General features: G+C 45.1%; 2 protein-coding genes across 7 annotated transcripts in view; both read left to right on the forward strand.

Annotated features, from left to right (window-relative positions):
- The first annotated feature begins 323 nt into the window (after positions 1–323).
- cyb5d1 (cytochrome b5 domain containing 1) lies at positions 324–2,782 on the forward strand. 2 transcript variants are annotated; one of them, XM_076972807.1, is made up of 4 exons: positions 324–849; positions 1,030–1,106; positions 1,205–1,348; positions 2,249–2,782. In XM_076972807.1, the coding sequence occupies exons 1-4, from the start codon at positions 729–731 to the stop codon at positions 2,477–2,479; spliced, it is 573 nt and encodes a 190-aa protein (XP_076828922.1). In that variant the 5' UTR covers positions 324–728; the 3' UTR covers positions 2,480–2,782. The 2 variants fall into 2 exon arrangements, with proteins under 2 accessions (XP_076828922.1, XP_076828921.1); XM_076972806.1 differs by having other exon boundaries at positions 1,205–1,423; positions 2,249–2,781.
- Positions 2,783–3,362: 580 nt separating this feature from the next.
- chd3 (chromodomain helicase DNA binding protein 3) overlaps positions 3,363–16,711 on the forward strand; it is a 31,419-nt gene continuing 18,070 nt past the window's right edge. For 2 of the 5 annotated variants that reach the window (XM_076971922.1, XM_076971924.1), the window contains exons 1-23: positions 3,597–4,022; positions 5,931–6,067; positions 6,656–6,829; positions 7,172–7,296; positions 7,408–7,646; positions 7,908–8,035; positions 9,013–9,142; positions 9,286–9,461; positions 9,824–10,084; positions 10,275–10,478; positions 10,741–10,958; positions 11,087–11,218; positions 11,446–11,536; positions 11,716–11,907; positions 12,061–12,261; positions 12,687–12,824; positions 13,019–13,140; positions 13,478–13,651; positions 13,971–14,112; positions 14,495–14,626; positions 15,619–15,736; positions 15,908–16,032; positions 16,428–16,659. In XM_076971922.1, coding sequence (XP_076828037.1) covers positions 3,857–4,022; positions 5,931–6,067; positions 6,656–6,829; positions 7,172–7,296; positions 7,408–7,646; positions 7,908–8,035; positions 9,013–9,142; positions 9,286–9,461; positions 9,824–10,084; positions 10,275–10,478; positions 10,741–10,958; positions 11,087–11,218; positions 11,446–11,536; positions 11,716–11,907; positions 12,061–12,261; positions 12,687–12,824; positions 13,019–13,140; positions 13,478–13,651; positions 13,971–14,112; positions 14,495–14,626; positions 15,619–15,736; positions 15,908–16,032; positions 16,428–16,659 — 3,757 coding nt within the window. In that variant the 5' untranslated portion in view covers positions 3,597–3,856. Of the gene's footprint in view, positions 3,451–3,596; positions 4,023–5,930; positions 6,068–6,655; positions 6,830–7,171; positions 7,297–7,407; positions 7,647–7,907; positions 8,036–9,012; positions 9,143–9,285; positions 9,462–9,823; positions 10,085–10,274; positions 10,479–10,740; positions 10,959–11,086; positions 11,219–11,445; positions 11,537–11,715; positions 11,908–12,060; positions 12,262–12,686; positions 12,825–13,018; positions 13,141–13,477; positions 13,652–13,970; positions 14,113–14,494; positions 14,627–15,618; positions 15,737–15,907; positions 16,033–16,427; positions 16,660–16,711 lie in introns of those variants that run through there. The other 3 variants (XM_076971926.1, XM_076971927.1, XM_076971925.1) reach the window with 2 other exon arrangements.

The following is a 16,711-nucleotide window of genomic DNA, read 5'->3' on the forward strand; positions in this document are numbered from 1 at the left end:
CACTGGCCTTTCGGTACTTGCATGCCCCAGTGTAGCTTTTCCTTCGAACGGAGTGATTTAAGGAACTTGATTATCAACTGTCTGTTTCTGTCTGTTTGGTTGATTTATGCTTTCTTAGGACAAGCATATCCAGTTCTGCTTTTCAGGAGAATTATTTAAAATAAGACGGGATGTTCAGAATACATACCGGTGTGGGTCTTTTTTCCTCCTCTCTAACCCAAATCACTAGAGACTGGGGCTGGTTAATATTGGTCAAGACTTTTGTTTTTTAGTGTGCAGCATAGTGAGGATTTTGTCGCCCACAGTATATTGCTGGTGAAACTTTTAAACTCGGGCATCCTGCAGTTGCCCCGTGTGCTGTAAGGGTTGGGAAGCGCGGGAATAAGCAAACCTTTCCGCTGCAGCGGTGCAACTTTTGTTAAAGTTAACATTCTGGAAAACACGTCACAGAATGTTGTTAAACTCCTAAATAAGAATACAAATGGATGACCGACCGGCAGTTTTACGTTTCATCATCATTATTATTATTTTAAATAGTAACATCGCGCTTAAAAAATATCGCACTTAAGCGCTTTATCTTGGCTGTAACGTCGTACCTTGCGGTTGCTATAGTAACCACGTTGCGTACAACTGCAACTAGCGCTGGCTAGCTAGCTAATACAATCCATTCGTTTGCAAATGCTATTTTTAAATTGTTTTGTTTGACTTGCTTTGGCAATTTCATAAAAATGGGGCGACCAAAGTATTTCACACCGAATGAAGTGTCCCTGCACAGCACATTAGGAGACTTGTGGGTGTCTTATTTGGGTAAAGTTTATAACTTGACACCTTTAGTTGAAGAATACAAAGGTGAGTGACTTATTTTAGGCTTTCTTTGCGGATAATCTGCACTATTACACAGTCGCAATTTGCTTCATTTAATTAAAGCATCTGCAAACCTGAGGCTGTATCAATGTTCCTGTGCATAAATCTACAGTACGCGCTGCGAATAACCTTGGGCCTCTTTCGCTTTATGTTTGTTTTTTATAGGCGATGTACTTTTGAAACCAATTATTGAATGTGCCGGGAAGGATATCAGTCATTGGTTTGACCCAAAAACAAAAGATGTAAGCACCGAATGACTCTAATGGCTGTAGGCCGATATGCAGTATAGGGGTCTAGTAGAAACCTCTGTACTACATTCTCGTGTCATCTATATTCTCAGATCCTTACTCATGTTGACCCGTTATCTGGCTGCGTGAAATACTACACCCCTAGAGGGCGCTTCGTGCACGTGCCTCCTCCCTGCCCCCGCACTGACTGGTGTAATGATTTCGGCCGGCCGTGGTGGAAGGATAACCGCTACGAGGTCGGGTTGCTCTCTGCCAAGCCCCGCTGGATCCGCATTATCAACACCCTCACCTCCCAGGAGCAAAGGCTGGAAGTAGGCCAAACAACTTGGCAAAGTGTAGTGGGGTCTGTCATGCAAATATTTGGTGCCAGGAAAAAAAATTGTGCACTTCCCTGCTAGTATAAAAACGTGAAGCCCCGTGTAAATTAATTATTTTGAAAAGAAGCCTTGTGTAGGAGCATCAGTGAATGCTGTGTGTGTGCGAGCATATGCAAACAAGACTGAATCCTACATGCTTCTGTTATTTTCCTTTTGTCAAGTAGGTTAGCTGCACTGCGCTTTTGTATACTGAAGAGGGCAGGGTTGGTCTGTGTCTCCACCCCCCACCATGCTCATTTCACCCTCCCCTCACTCTCTGCATCTGATTCCTCTCCTGTTTGACAAAGGGAAATTTTACTGATGTTTCGCCTCTGGCCATCGAATTAGTCCAAGACTGGGCTGGTGTTTTAGGGCTGCAGATCACTGGCCCCCAGCCGCACTATGGGGTGGGCAAGCAGGCTCCTGCCAAATGCCCCATCTGGCACTGGGTGGATCTGCATCGTCCAAAGGCTTATCGGCGTGTTCCTATTGTCTTTCTCCTATACTACCCACCCCACCCCAACCACCCTCATTCTGTCCTTTCCCCTCTTTCCCCTCCCTCTCCAGTGGTTCTTGGCAGTGCACCACCACTGGATCAAACTGACACAAATTCCTTTTCTCTCTTTTGGTAGATATGGGAGAATCTGCTTATATAATTCATATAAGCCCCAGTGGAGGAATTTGGGCACATGCATTTTAACTTAATAAAATCTTAGTGTTGCGTTACATCTCTATAACATCAGAGATAGCATAAAGGTTTTGTCTTTGTTTACTCACTAGGTATGCTCTGAAGAAACTCTGGATGAGATTTTGAAGCGTTACCTACACTACAACTCCCATGCACACAGCTACACCTGGAAGCACAATGGCGTGAGCCTGGACATGAGTAAGACCCTCAGTGAAAATGGCATTCCTGATGAGGATGAGGAATTCTTTGACGCTCGCATGGATCGTGACTTGTTCTCTCTGTCCATATGTCTGTACTTCAATGATGATCTCACGGAATTCTGACCTAAGATTAAGAGTTTCAGTATTGTATACAAAGTAAGAGCTGACATTGCCACCTAAATGCTATATTACAGCATCCCTGTTTTTAAGAATGTAAAATCCGTTTGTAATTCTTATTACAAGTTTACAATCTGAAAACAGTGTAAAAAGAGTATCCAGAAATATATTTGATGTGTTAAGGCATTCAAAACATAACAACTCACCATGATAAGACTGACATGGCAAATGTACTTTAAAAATTCAGTAGTTCTGACCCAGATCTTACTGGAATAATGCTACCATGTTTTGCAATATAATAAAAAGTGATTCACCTATCTGATGTCACAATGTTTCTCAACAAAGATAGCATCTTCTATAAAAGACTGCATACAGTGGCAATTGCTCAATAGGAGGTATTGAAGGTGTGTCATCCAAGGAATTACTGACTGATATGCTAAAGTAACATTCTTTCACACACTGAAAAAAATACTGCAGACACTGCCTGCATATGCATGATTTTAATATCAGCTCATTTATTAGTTTGTATTGTCATGTAAGTTCCCTTTCGGACACTGCTACTGGATATATTTTGTTCTACCTCGCATGTGTTCCTTACAACTGTCTTTATCTGAAAGCCATCATCAGAATGGAGAATATGTACTTTTATAGATTTCCAGTGTTTCTTTTTAGTAACACTTTTTAAAGACGAATAAGCAAACGGATTGTTTCCTCCACACATCAAATGGTTAATTTTTAAGCAATACAATCTGATGTAAATCTGGGCATGGCTGCGGCATAGCTCCCCAACCCCCTTCCCAGTCTTCAGACAACCCCATAGCACAACCCCTTCGCTCCAAAATAGTTTTTATACATTGGTGGGGGCCTTTAAGAATATTAAGGTAGCCATATTTGTTAGATTTGTGTGGCTCTCTGCAGTGCAGAAAGCGCGCGAGTAACTAGCGTCCGTGCACTCAGAAAATCGAGACAGTTACCAGGCAAGTCTGTGTGACGAATCGAGTGAGAGAAAAGAGTGAACGAGTTAAAATACAACTTAGAATCAGCTATACACCCCCTTTTGCTGGAACAATGTGAATGTTTTTGAGGAGGGAGGGGAGACGGGAGAGAGTGCGAGAAAGGGAGAGAGCGAGAGAAAGGAGGAGGAGGGGGGGCGTTCTGAAATAATATAGTCAGCCATTTTTTATGTAAGGGGATTTTTCTTATTGGGGGGGTTGTTAAAAAATAAATATAAGGGCGGCCATCTTTGTTTCTCTGCCTTGTAGTGTAAAATATTCCAAAACGCCCCCCACTTTTTTGTGTGACGATTTGAATATTAAATAAATATCATAATTCGGAAGGAATACACTTTTTGATCTCGAGGACGGGGTCGGTGACAGGAATATAATGTCCTCTCCTCTCCGTTCTTGTGAGGAAGATGAGGGCATGGTGGTTAATTCCGAGGGAGGAGATTTTGATGAAGAAGAAGAAGACGACGGGGATCTAGACGAGAACGCAAGCGACATAAACTCGCCGGCGGCGCCTAGAGAAACTGCAACACTTGCCGCGCCAGGTACTGTACAGACACTGGCAAACTCGGGAGCGCGCTTAGGGAAGGAATACAGCAACGCACAAAACGTACTCATAAAGCTAATCGTTAATATAGTTACAACACATGCACTTCTAAGTAACCTGCTTTCTACGGTACTCGCCGATGGCATTATTTTCTATAGCCCTCCATATCCATACGATAACCCTGCGCTTTTCGCATGGAGTTTAGAGTTTAAACAAAAGTTTACGAGTCCCCTTTCTCTTTCGCATTCCTTTAAATGAATCAGTGTTATCCTTCTATGCCGTGTTCATCTTCCTAATGATTAATTACTTTATGGATGTCACCACGTAATGTTGGTTGCTGTGAAGGTTACAAGCTACTGTAGGCTATCTACATAAGCAGATAAGAAGGGTCCCAAACCATGAATGTCGATGGCTTTGGAGTAATTGAAGAAGACGAGAGAGCAGGACTACCGGTTGATCTGTGCAGTGTTGTGACAGAATGTAAATAAACTTGACCCGACCCACTGTCACTCCGACAGCGATCGTTCAAGGCAGGACAGACAATATCTAGTTGTTTCTAGAAAACTGTAATATGTATATCTTATGTCTTCTTATGTTGGTGTTGCTAAACTAAATGTAGGTATGTGGAAATGATGCACGTATTTAATAAGGGCACCGATGAAGACGAAGAAACGTGGAGTTAGACAAAAATAATTTAATAATTTGACATTTGATATAGCCAGTATTAGGTTGCTCTGCGAGGATTGTTTGAAAGCATATTTTAAAAGTGTCAAACAGAGTTTCAGTGTGTTAAACATCGGCCCTTTTTATTGTTCAAAAAGTGCTTCTTTCCCAAGCTGAACAAGTGCACAAATCAATTTATGCGTCCCTTCCTGCACTTGTAACCCCCAGCGACCTCCGGCATCGGTTTGACTGGTGATTTGGTCCCAGGTGTAGGACTTCGCGGTGGTGGGTGGGGGGGGGTTAGTCGTCGCAGTTCATCGCTTTGCGACGCATGGCTTGCGGCCTCACAATCACCGAGCCCCGAGTGCTTGTTGCTGCCGCCTCTGGCTGCATGAAGCGAGCTGAGCGGGAAAAAATGCAGAGAGCCTCGCGCGGGCGCCCGCTGCGTCTGACCGACAAAGGCAGACAAGAAAATCGAAGTAATTTATTAAGTACAATGGCGACCGCCTGCGATAGTATGGAGCTGGTTTTCTCTTCCTATATGAACCGATACGCTGCCAGAGCGTGCATGTCTTTACATCTCGTCTTGAACATGAAAACGCTTTATAAGATTAACTTATTTCTTTATAGTGTAGGCTACTGTGCCTATGTCTGTCGTTAATTAAAAAAATATATGCACGCACAGTTAAGACAATGGCAGTTGCGTCAGATGATTATGGAAATATTGAAAAAATGTATATAAATATATTTGAGTCATTCGATTGTATGCAGGAGAAAATATGGTCAGTAATTACAAAAAGGGAAAGGATACAGTATAACATCTGTATCGGTTACATAGCTCTAGGTGTCTTTTGCACAAATGCATGTTCATTTTTAATATTTATTATTTGGAATGATGATACATGTGTGGATGTCATCTATTGTTGAGCATCCAGAACTCTTTTTCTTTCATTGAAAGTCCCCTGGGGTAGTTAGACTGCATGCATTGTGTTGCTTTTGAAGATCACATGTTAAACCTTGCAGATTAGTGTGGGTCAAAAGTTGAATAAGACAGTTCCTCAGCATCAGTGGCTGCTCTAGCACCCCCTGTGATGTTCCCAAGTGTCAAACTATTGTTGGGTATAATTGCATCGGAAAGCTTTTGAAGGGATAATTTGTAGGCTTTGTAAAGCATTATCATCAGTAGCGTTAGTCGCTATTCTCCTTACGTACCCCCCCGGTGTCCTTCAATGGCTTCTTGTAGATGGCGGTGAGGATGGGGGGGAGAACTCGGATCGGGACAGCCTGGGAAAGAGGAAGCGAGGTCCCAAGAAAAAAAAGGAGACAAAGAAGAAAGACAAAGATGGCAAGACCGTCAAACCACGCAAGCGCAAAAAGATAGTATGTTGTTTATAGCATGTTTATAGTATGTTGTATGTGGCATGTTGTTTATAGTATGTTGTATGTGGCATGTTTATAGTATGTAGTTTGTAGCATGTTGTTTATGGTATGTTGTTTGTAGCATGTTGTTTATGGTATGTTGTTTGTAGCATGTTGTTTATAGTGTGTTGTTTGAAGCAAGTTGTTTGTAGCATGTTGTTTATAGTATGTTTGCAGCATTTTGTTTATAGTGGGTTGTTTGGAGCAAGTTGTAGCATGTTGTTTATAGTATGTTGTTTTTAACATGTTTATAGTATGTTGTTTGTAGCATGTTGTTTGTAGTATGTTGTTTGTAGCATGTTGTTTATTGTGTGTTGTTTGTAGCATGTTGTTTATAGTATGTTGTTTGTAGCATGTTGTTTATAGTATATTGTTTGTAACATGTTTATAGTATGTTGTTTGTAACATGTTGTTTATAGCATGTTGTTTGTAGCATGTTGTTTCATTTGGCAGACCCTCTTCCCTCTTCCTTCTCCTCTGCATTCATTTTAATAGAGTGCAATCGCTGGTATGATCTCTGAAGTCTAACCTGGCACCTCCGTCTCTCAGGACAGTGACGTAGAGAGGGACTCGGAGCAGGACTACGGAGTCAATTCGGACAGCGCGGCCAGCGATTATGGAGGGGAGAAAAAAAAGAAAAAGAAACATAAAGACAAGAAAGAAAAGAAGACCAAGAAGAAGAAGAAAGCTGATGACGATAGCATGCAGGAGGAGACCACTAAAGTAAGGCAGCTGCTTGGTTCTCTTGATAGCAGTTTTCATTTTTACAGTCGATGCTGTTACAAAACTATTTGGATGTTTCCCCTTCAACTGTATACTTCAAAACAGTAAATAACTATATTTAAAATTGTATACAAAATCGGTCCTTTGTCACGTTCTAATTCATTGGTCTTTGTAGAAGTTTAATTCTAAATTTTGATAGAGACCCCTGCAGTGTTACTGCATGATGACAGACACGTCATAATAACGAAACTTATTATTTCAACCAGATACACATATAACAACACTGCATGTTTGGGTCATTGTCATTGTCATTGTCATTGTTTGGGTACGTCTTTCCCTCAGCCTGTAGAACAGAAGACATCTGCTCAGCTGGCCAAAGACTGGGGCCTGGAGGATGTAGATCATACCTTCACAGAGGAAGACTACCGGACGCTCACCAACTACAAGGCCTTCAGCCAGTTCATGAGGTACTGAGCCTAATCTAGTGACAGAAGCTGGAGCCATGTGTGAGAGTGGTCGTACGCATCCATGCATTACTTAGGACAGTTGCCTATGTTTTGGTCTGGTTCACTACACAGGCCTATGATAGCTAAGAAGAATCCTAAAATCCCAATGTCCAAGATGATGACCATCCTGGGTGCGAAATGGAGAGAGTTCAGCTCCAACAACCCCTTCAAAGGTTCAGCTGCTGCCGTGGCAGCTGCTGCTGCCGCCGCGGCAGCGGCTGTTGCCGAGCAGGTCTCTGCGGCAACTGCCTCTCCGGAACCGCCCCCTCAGCCACCCCCTCTTCGCAAGGCCAAGACCAAAGAAGGGAAAGGTGAGTGGGGAGGAACATGGTGTCGTCCTCATCTCTTTTTAACAGTAGCGTGTAAATCATACTGAACTGTGCCAATCATTGCATGCATTCATCTTCTTTCCAGAACTGTGTGAGGACTTTTAATCTCTGAACCTGGAATTGACACCTCTAGTTTACATTGTAATTTATGTTGTTGCTTTTGACCAATAAGTGTATCTTTACACTTTTGAGTGAGTCTGTAGTACATCCCTGTGTGAGTGCTCCTTCGTCTGTGTCTGACAGGCCCGGGCTATAAGAAGCGCAGTAAGAGCCCTCGTGTCTCTGACAAGAAGAAGCCCAAACCTAAAAAAATGGCTCCCCTCCGGATCAAACTGGGGGCCCTTGGGGGCAAACGAAAGAAGAGCAGCTCGGTGAGGAGACAGGCTGGGTTTGTGTGGTGGGTGGGCAGTGCAACCCAGAGCTCTTCTCTAGCTTGTGTGTATGTGATTTTTGTGAACGCCTTTAGCCCTGTGTGCCAGTTCTTCAGGGAGCGAGGATATAGGGTAAGAGTAGCCAGGTCTGGTCCTAGAGGATTTGCATTCCTTCACAGTTTAGTGATCTTACGGTCAGATGTGCTGGATTCCGGCCAGTGATGGCTTAGTTACCTTGAAAAAGTAATCTGATTTCTGATTACTCCTTTAAAAAGTAACATAGTTACGTTTCTGATACATTTCCTGACATTTAAATAATGTATCTCCTGACATCACGTTTGTGTAGCTGTGCTGTATTATTTGTAAATGTATTTGTAAACGTAGTAATACAAGCAAACTATTCAGTCAGAAAATACAATTAAAATTTCAAGCATTTTCCAGTACTGTAGCCAAAATTCCAGCACTTTTCAAACCTGGCACACAAAGCAACATTAAAATTAATCAGGTAAATGTTCCTTCCCCTGTTTTTGAGGGGTATTTCTTTATACTACCACATATCGTTATGGAGAACACTGCAAAGAATGACGTGTAAAACGCGTTCGCCGCTCTCACAGGTTCACGTGCACAGTTGCTTGGATAAGTAACTTTAATCTGATTACTGGACTGGAAATAGTAACTCATTATATTACTTGTTACCGAAAAAAGTGGTAAGATTAGAGTAACGCGTTACTAAGTACTGACATCACTGATTCTGGCACACCAGGCCTAGAGGCAGGGAACCTCCGATGTAGATTTGTAAAGCCTTCTGTGTGGCGAGTGTTGTGCGTGTGTATCCCAGAGGTTATTTGAGTTGCAACAAACAAAAAAGTGCATGATAATGGCGATACTCAATAATAAGTAGTGAAAATGCACATGTCTGCTGTTCATTTAAGGGTTATTCTGTAAGTTTATGTGTGTGTGTGTGTGTATATGTGCAGAGTGAAGATGTGGACGACGACGACTCCGAGCAGGAGAACTCAAGCGTGCACAGTTCCTCGGTGCGCTCGGACAGCTCCGGCCGTGTCAAGAAGAACAAACGAGGCCGTCCGGCCAAGAAGAAGAAAAAATGTAGGTGACATTTGCATTTTTTCTCCTTTTAGTGTGCTTGGAGGGTTCATGTCTTTATAGTATGGAAGAACCTTGGAGGTTATGTCAGGTCTGTATGTTAGCGACTGGGATGTTTAACACCCCCCCCCCCCCCCCTTTCTCAGTGGTGGGAGAGGAGGACGGGGACGGCTATGAGACGGATCATCAGGACTACTGTGAGGTGTGCCAGCAGGGTGGGGAGATCATCCTGTGTGACACGTGTCCCAGAGCGTACCACCTGGTGTGTCTGGAGCCCGAACTGGAGAGGGCCCCAGAGGGCAAGTGGAGCTGCCCCCACTGCGTAAGTCACCCTCCAGTATGTTTAAGGAAATGTATGTAAGGAAAATGTTTTGATGAGTTTAGAACATTTCATTTTCCTGCAGTGGTCAGATCAAAAGGGCAAATTACTTGATTTATTGTTGTGACAATAAAAGGTGTCAAAGATAAATGGGAAAACCAGGTTTCATTTTTGTAAAAATGCAGTTGTTTTTAAATGGCTTCTTAAGGCTACAGTCATGCACTTAAAATTCATCACTCGCATATAGCTCATTTTCTAAATGTCAGTTTATGAACCTTCTTTTAATTTGTTTACCCATAGCTGTGTCTTAGTTTTAATTTGAGATAGAAAGTCACCTCATAATTCTGGGATGCACCCTCCACCAGGAGAAAGAAGGGATCCAGTGGGAGGCTAAGGAGGAGGACTTTGAGGAGTTTGAGGAAGAGTGTGACGATGGAATGGTACCGGACACAGGACCAGGGGGAGGAGAGGAAGAGGAGGATGACCACATGGAGTTCTGCCGTGTGTGTAAAGATGGGGGAGAACTGCTATGCTGTGACTCCTGCCCTTCCTCTTACCACATTCACTGCCTCAACCCTCCTCTGCCTGAAATCCCCAATGGAGAATGGCTCTGTCCCCGATGCACAGTGAGTATAGGGCAGGCTCAACTGAACTGAGATCAGGTGATGCAATACTGACAAACTGTACCTTATCGGCACAAACTGATTTAAACTGACTTGAATCAATTGTGTCACTGAAATAAAAAAAATGCATTATGACATGCCACAAATGGTCCGGTGCATCTGTCATTTGTCAATTTTGTTATGCATCTCTCAGTGTCCGCCCATCAAAGGGCGGGTGCAGAAGATACTGCATTGGCGATGGGGGGAGCCTCCGCCCCCAGTGCCTGTTCCTCCACCCCCAGATGCTCCCCCTGATGCTCCGCCCCCACCCCCCATGAAGGGCCGTCCCGAGAGAGAGTTCTTCGTGAAGCTGGCAGGACAGTCCTACTGGCACTGTACATGGATCACTGAGCTTCAGGTGTGTGTGTGTGTGTGTGTGTGTGTGTGTGTGTGTGTGTGTCTGTGTGTGTGTGTAAGAGAGAGAGAGCGAGAGAGAGGGATAGCAGAAAAACACATTCCATTTTTATTACAGAATTGCACAGGCTGGTGACCCATACTGTTCCAGAACTAGAGAATTGGAATGGGGGGAGAATACAGACAGGGGAGTGTTAAGAATGGAGGGTTCGGGACTGAAAAACATCGTCAGCATCCTTTTCTTTCTTTCATTTCTCCGTCCTTAGCTGGAGATCTTCCACTCCGTGATGTTTCGTAACTACCAGCGGAAGACCGACATGGACGAGCCGCCCAGTCTAGACTACGGCTCAGGAGGAGAGGAGGATTCTGGGAAGAGTGAGAAACGACGAGCCAAAGACCCCCAGTATGCCATCTTAGAGGAGAAGTATTATCGCTACGGCATTAAGCCCGAATGGATGATGGTGCACCGGATAATTAACCACAGGTGAGCCCTGATGTGTACAGCGCCAGGTAACATACGCGCAGAGGATTTTGTGGATAATCTATTGTGCCTTCTGCAAACATTGACCTGTGTGTGTGTGTGTGTGTGTGTGTGTGTGTGTGTGACTGTAGTGTGGATAAGAAGGGGAACTACCACTACCTGGTGAAGTGGAGAGACTTAACTTATGATCAGTGTACGTGGGAGAAGGATGACTTGGACATCCCAGAGTTTGGCATCCATAAGGCAGCTTACTGGAGACACAGGTACCAGTAAGATGAACGAGTGAAGAGGACGATCGTTCCATTGAATCCCATTTCAGCCACTGGGCCCTTCTAAGCATTGATCTATGTATTTATGCATTCTCATATTTAGTACAATATAACCACTGCGTAATTGAATTTCTTTCATGGATAATGTTTCTGTTTAGCTGTGTGTTTTATAAACCACTTAAACCCCCGAACACTGGACAAGTCTTTGCCGTGTCTTGAAGGGAGGAGGTGATGAAGGAGGACCCGGACAAGCCGAGGTGCATGAGGAGAAGGGAGGAGAACGACGAAGCTCCTGGCACTCCTGTCAATGACGTGAGTACGGAGGCCGCCCGTCCTCCCTCTCCCCATCTCTTACTCCAGTGGAGAAGTATCAGGTCGTTTCCTGGTGAAAATCAGGTCGTTTCCTGGTGAAAATCAGGTCGTTTCCTGGTGAATATCTGGTCGCTTCCTGATGGGTGTCATTCCAAATTGTTGCTCCTGCCCCCCTCCAGCCCACGATAAAGTACGAGGAGCAACCCGAGTTTGTGACGGTGACGGGGGGCACGCTGCACCTCTACCAGCTGGAGGGCCTGAACTGGCTGCGCTTCTCCTGGGCTCAGGGCACCGACACCATCCTGGCCGACGAGATGGGCCTGGGCAAGACCATCCAGACCATCGTCTTCCTCTACTCGCTGTTCAAAGAGGTTCGCAGGGCTCCGCGGGCGCATTTGGTCCAGATAACGGTCACGTTTGAGAGGGAATTTTTGTTCGGGCTGATGGTTGATGACGTTTATGTGACTCTTGAGTCATTCTCCGTGTCTCGGTGCGTGTAACCTCTCTCTGTGTCTACGGTCCAGGGCCACACTAAGGGGCCGTTCCTGGTGAGCGCCCCCCTCTCCACCATTATCAACTGGGAGAGGGAGTTTGAGATGTGGGCTCCGGATTTCTACGTGGTCACCTACACGGGAGACAAAGACAGTCGAGCCATCATCCGCGAGAACGAGTTCTCCTTCGATGACACGGCCATAAAAGGCGGGAAAAAGGCCTTCAAACTGCGGGTGAGAAGGGGAGAGGAGAGGAGTTGAGGGTCAGGGAGAGGAGGAGAGAGAGGAGTAGGTAAAGGTATTTTAAGTACCTAGACCCAGTAGCAGTGATCTTCACCATTCATTGCAGTGGCACAATGTTCAGATGGCCCCTCGGTGCTCTGACAAGTCACCATTGTGTTGAGAGCTGTCTTGCTAATTTTCTCTCCCGCTTGTCAGTCGGGGGGACTTGACGGCTTGCTCAGAATCGCTGAGCGGCGCTTAGATATGTTTCCCTGCTGCTCCACTAGACCGAAGCAGCGTGAAGAGAGTGGGCGGATAGCAAAAGAGTGCGGCGAAGCACAGAAGTAGATTTAGAGGAGAAAGGAGAGGAGATGAACCAGACGAGGGGACAACACAGGAGTATGTTCAGATTTTTATCCTGTCTCTGTGTCTCTCAGAAAGAAGCTCCTATTAAATTCCACGTGTTGCTGACCTCCTATGAGCTGGTGACCATAGACCAGACGGCCCTGAAGTCCATAGAGTGGGCCTGTCTAGTGGTGGATGAAGCTCACCGCCTCAAAAATAATCAGTCCAAGGTATCTGTGTGTGTGTGCGCACTGTGTGTCTGGGTGCTTGAGTTTTGTGTTCACACAAGTGCGGTTACTCCCTATTTGATTCTAATTTAGTGTAGCTAACTTAATTCACAATAAAAGTTCGGTGAATAGTTCAATGAGTGTGTTAAAAAGGCTCTGTTATAAAAGCTGAAACGAGCTTGTGTGTGTGTGGTCAGTTTTTCAGGCGCCTGAATGACTATAAGATTGACCATAAGCTGCTGCTAACAGGCACGCCTCTTCAGAACAACCTAGAGGAACTCTTTCACCTGCTTAACTTCCTCACCCCAAACCGCTTCAAGTGAGGACAAGAACGCACACACTTCCTAACAATCCCTGAAAAATATGCTATGCACTATTTATCTTGTTTATACCTTTGGTTGTCATGAGATGATGTCAAACATGTGACGTGTCTTTTATGACTACCTGAATGTGCTTCAAGACTAACCCTAAACTCTAAATCTTTACTTAATCTCATTCACTGAGATTAATAGTTTGGCACATTCATAAATTACGATACATATGTTTTGTAAATAAATTTTTTGACCATTTTTTGAAAAATGTTTAAGTACACAATGAAGCACACATATACAGAACTCTCTCTCTCTCTCTCTCTCTCTCTCTCTTCCCCTCTGCAGTAATCTGGAGGGCTTTCTGGAGGAGTTTGCCGACATCTCCAAAGAGGACCAGATCAAGAAGCTTCATGACCTGTTGGGCCCACACATGCTCAGGCGGCTGAAGGCAGACGTGTTCAAGAACATGCCTGCCAAAACAGAGCTGATCGTGCGTGTGGAGCTCAGTCCCATGCAGAAGTGAGGGACGATGCCCCCCAACACACACCTGGGGGGGGGGGGGGGGGGGGGGGGGGGGGGGGGGTATAGTCATGTGTGAAGTCCCCAGTGAAGTAAAGTCTGGGTATGTTGGGGTTACAGAGGCGGATGGTGGAGAATGAGAGAATGATATAATTAAGTAAGGAAAGTGGGGTGACAGGACTTGGGTAACTGCAGAAGGAGAAGGCTGGTTTATTTTAACCTTTGTGTGTGTGTGTGTGTGTGTGTGTGTGTGTGTGTGTGTGTGTGTGTGTGTGTGTGTGTGTGTGTGTGTGTGTGTGTGTGTGTGCGTCTTGAAAAGGAAATACTACAAGTTTATTCTCACACGGAATTTTGAGGCGCTAAACTCTAAGGGTGGAGGGAACCAGGTTTCTCTGCTCAACATCATGATGGATCTGAAGAAATGCTGCAATCACCCCTACCTCTTTCCTGTGGCCTCTGTGGTGAGACACACACACACACCCCTATACTGTTAGTGTTGCTCCAACCACTGTAAAAAAAATGCATAACCCTTTTGTATTCTTTTGTTTAGATTTGTTTCATAGACAAATACATAAAATGCTGCCACCTTGTGTCTGAAAGAGACACTACATTATTGGTCAGTTAATATGACACAATACTGTATAGAATGGACCAGATGTTTTAGCTTCTTTCATACATACACTGAGTTTGGCAGGTTCCCGTTCTCCCTTCTCTAACATACTTGATCTAACTCATCAGTTCTTTAGTACATATTTTAGTACATATGTGCTGTAGCACTAACATTGTGTGTGTGTGTGTTTCTGTGTGTGTGTGTGTGTGTGTGTGTGTGTGTGTGTCTTGTAGGAGGCCCCTAAGACTCCAAACGGGGCTTATGAGGGCGTTGGCCTCACAAAGTCTTCTGGGAAACTGATGCTGCTGCAGAAAATGCTGAGAAAACTGAAAGAACAGGGCCACCGTGTGCTGGTGTTCTCTCAGGTACACACACACACACACACACACACACACACACACACACAAACACACACACACACACACACACACACACACACACACAAACACACACACACACACACACACACACACACACACACACACACACACACACACACACACACAAACACACACACACACACACACACACACACACAAACACACAAACACACACACACACACACACACACACACACACACACACACACACACACAAACACACACACAAACACACACACACACACACACAGTACTGACACAGCATGCTCACACACACACACACACACACACACACACACACACACACACACACACACACACACAAACACACACACACACACACACACACACACACACACACACAACACACACACACACACACACACACACACACACACACACACACACACACACAGTACTGACACAGCATGCTCACACACACACACACACACACACACACACACACACACACACACACACACACACACACACACACACACACACAGTACTGACACAGCATCCTCACACACTCACACACACACACACACACACACTCACACACACACACACAGTATTGACACAGCATGCTCACACACACACACACACACACACACAGTACTGACACAGCATCCTCACACACACACACACACACACACACACACACACTGACAGGGCAGGGCCACTGCATGCTGGTGCTCTGTCATGTACACACACACACACACACACACACACACACACACACACACACACACACACAGTACTGATACAGCATCCGCATACACACACAAACACTTGAGCACTGATAGCGCATCCACACACACACACACACACACACACACACACACACACACACACACACACACACACACACACACACACACACACACACACACACACACACACACACACACACACACAGGGAAGCCCTTTGCACACTGAGCTCACATTCACTCCCTAACGCTCCATGTTTACGACAGATGACTAAGATGCTGGACTTGCTGGAGGACTTCCTGGACTACGAGGGTTATAAGTACGAGCGCATTGATGGTGGCATCACTGGCGCTCTGAGACAGGAGGCCATTGACAGATTCAACGGTGAGAACACCTCCAGTTCAGCGCCTGTCCAACATTTATTTAAACAGAGATGGATTTCTACATTTTTACAATTTCTGTCGCCTAATGATCGTTCAGGTCCAGTCTTGGTACGGTGGTGTGAATGTACATTTGCCTGAACTCACTCTTCTGTCTCTCAAAAATTTTTTCCAGCTCCAGGAGCAGTTCAATTCTGCTTTCTCCTTTCCACAAGGGCAGGGGGTTTGGGCATCAATCTGGCAACCGCAGATACTGTCATTATCTTTGACTCTGACTGGAACCCTCACAATGATATTCAGGTATAGAGTGCAACAACACACGGACATGCAGAGACAGGCTAGCCCTAAGTGGAGAAGTCTTATTTGCCTGTCAGTTTTGATGCTTTGATAGTTTGACTCTTTTTCACCGAAATGTCATTTTGAAGACATTACAGATCCAGCCTAAATGAGTTTGGAAGAAGAAACACGTCTGAACATGTTTAAAGATGTTTGTTTGTCCTAACCGATGATCTGCTGACACAGTCTGATTTTGCCTGCATTTCACTCTTGTCTCTCGTCTCTCACTCTGTCTCTGATCTCTCTCACTCTTTATCACTATTATTCGGTCTCTTTTTTACTCTTCCCTTATCGCTTTCACTCTTCTCACCCTCTTGTTTGATATCTCTCTCTCTCTCTCTCTCTCTTCTCTGTCTCAGGCCTTCAGTCGTGCCCACAGGATTGGCCAGGCCAATAAGGTGATGATCTATCGCTTTGTGACCCGTGCGTCCGTGGAGGAACGCATCACCCAGGTGGCCAAGCGCAAGATGATGCTGACCCACCTGGTGGTGCGTCCGGGTCTGGGCTCCAAAGCCGGCTCCATGTCCAAGCAGGAGCTGGACGACATCCTCAAGTTCGGCACCGAGGAGCTGTTCAAGGATGAGATTGAGGGTGAGGGAGGACGAGGATGGAGGGATGGATGGATGGAGGGAGGGATGAACGG

This window comes from Brachyhypopomus gauderio, chromosome 14 (assembly GCF_052324685.1).
Source record: "Brachyhypopomus gauderio isolate BG-103 chromosome 14, BGAUD_0.2, whole genome shotgun sequence".
NCBI classification, from domain to species: domain Eukaryota; kingdom Metazoa; phylum Chordata; class Actinopteri; order Gymnotiformes; family Hypopomidae; genus Brachyhypopomus; species Brachyhypopomus gauderio.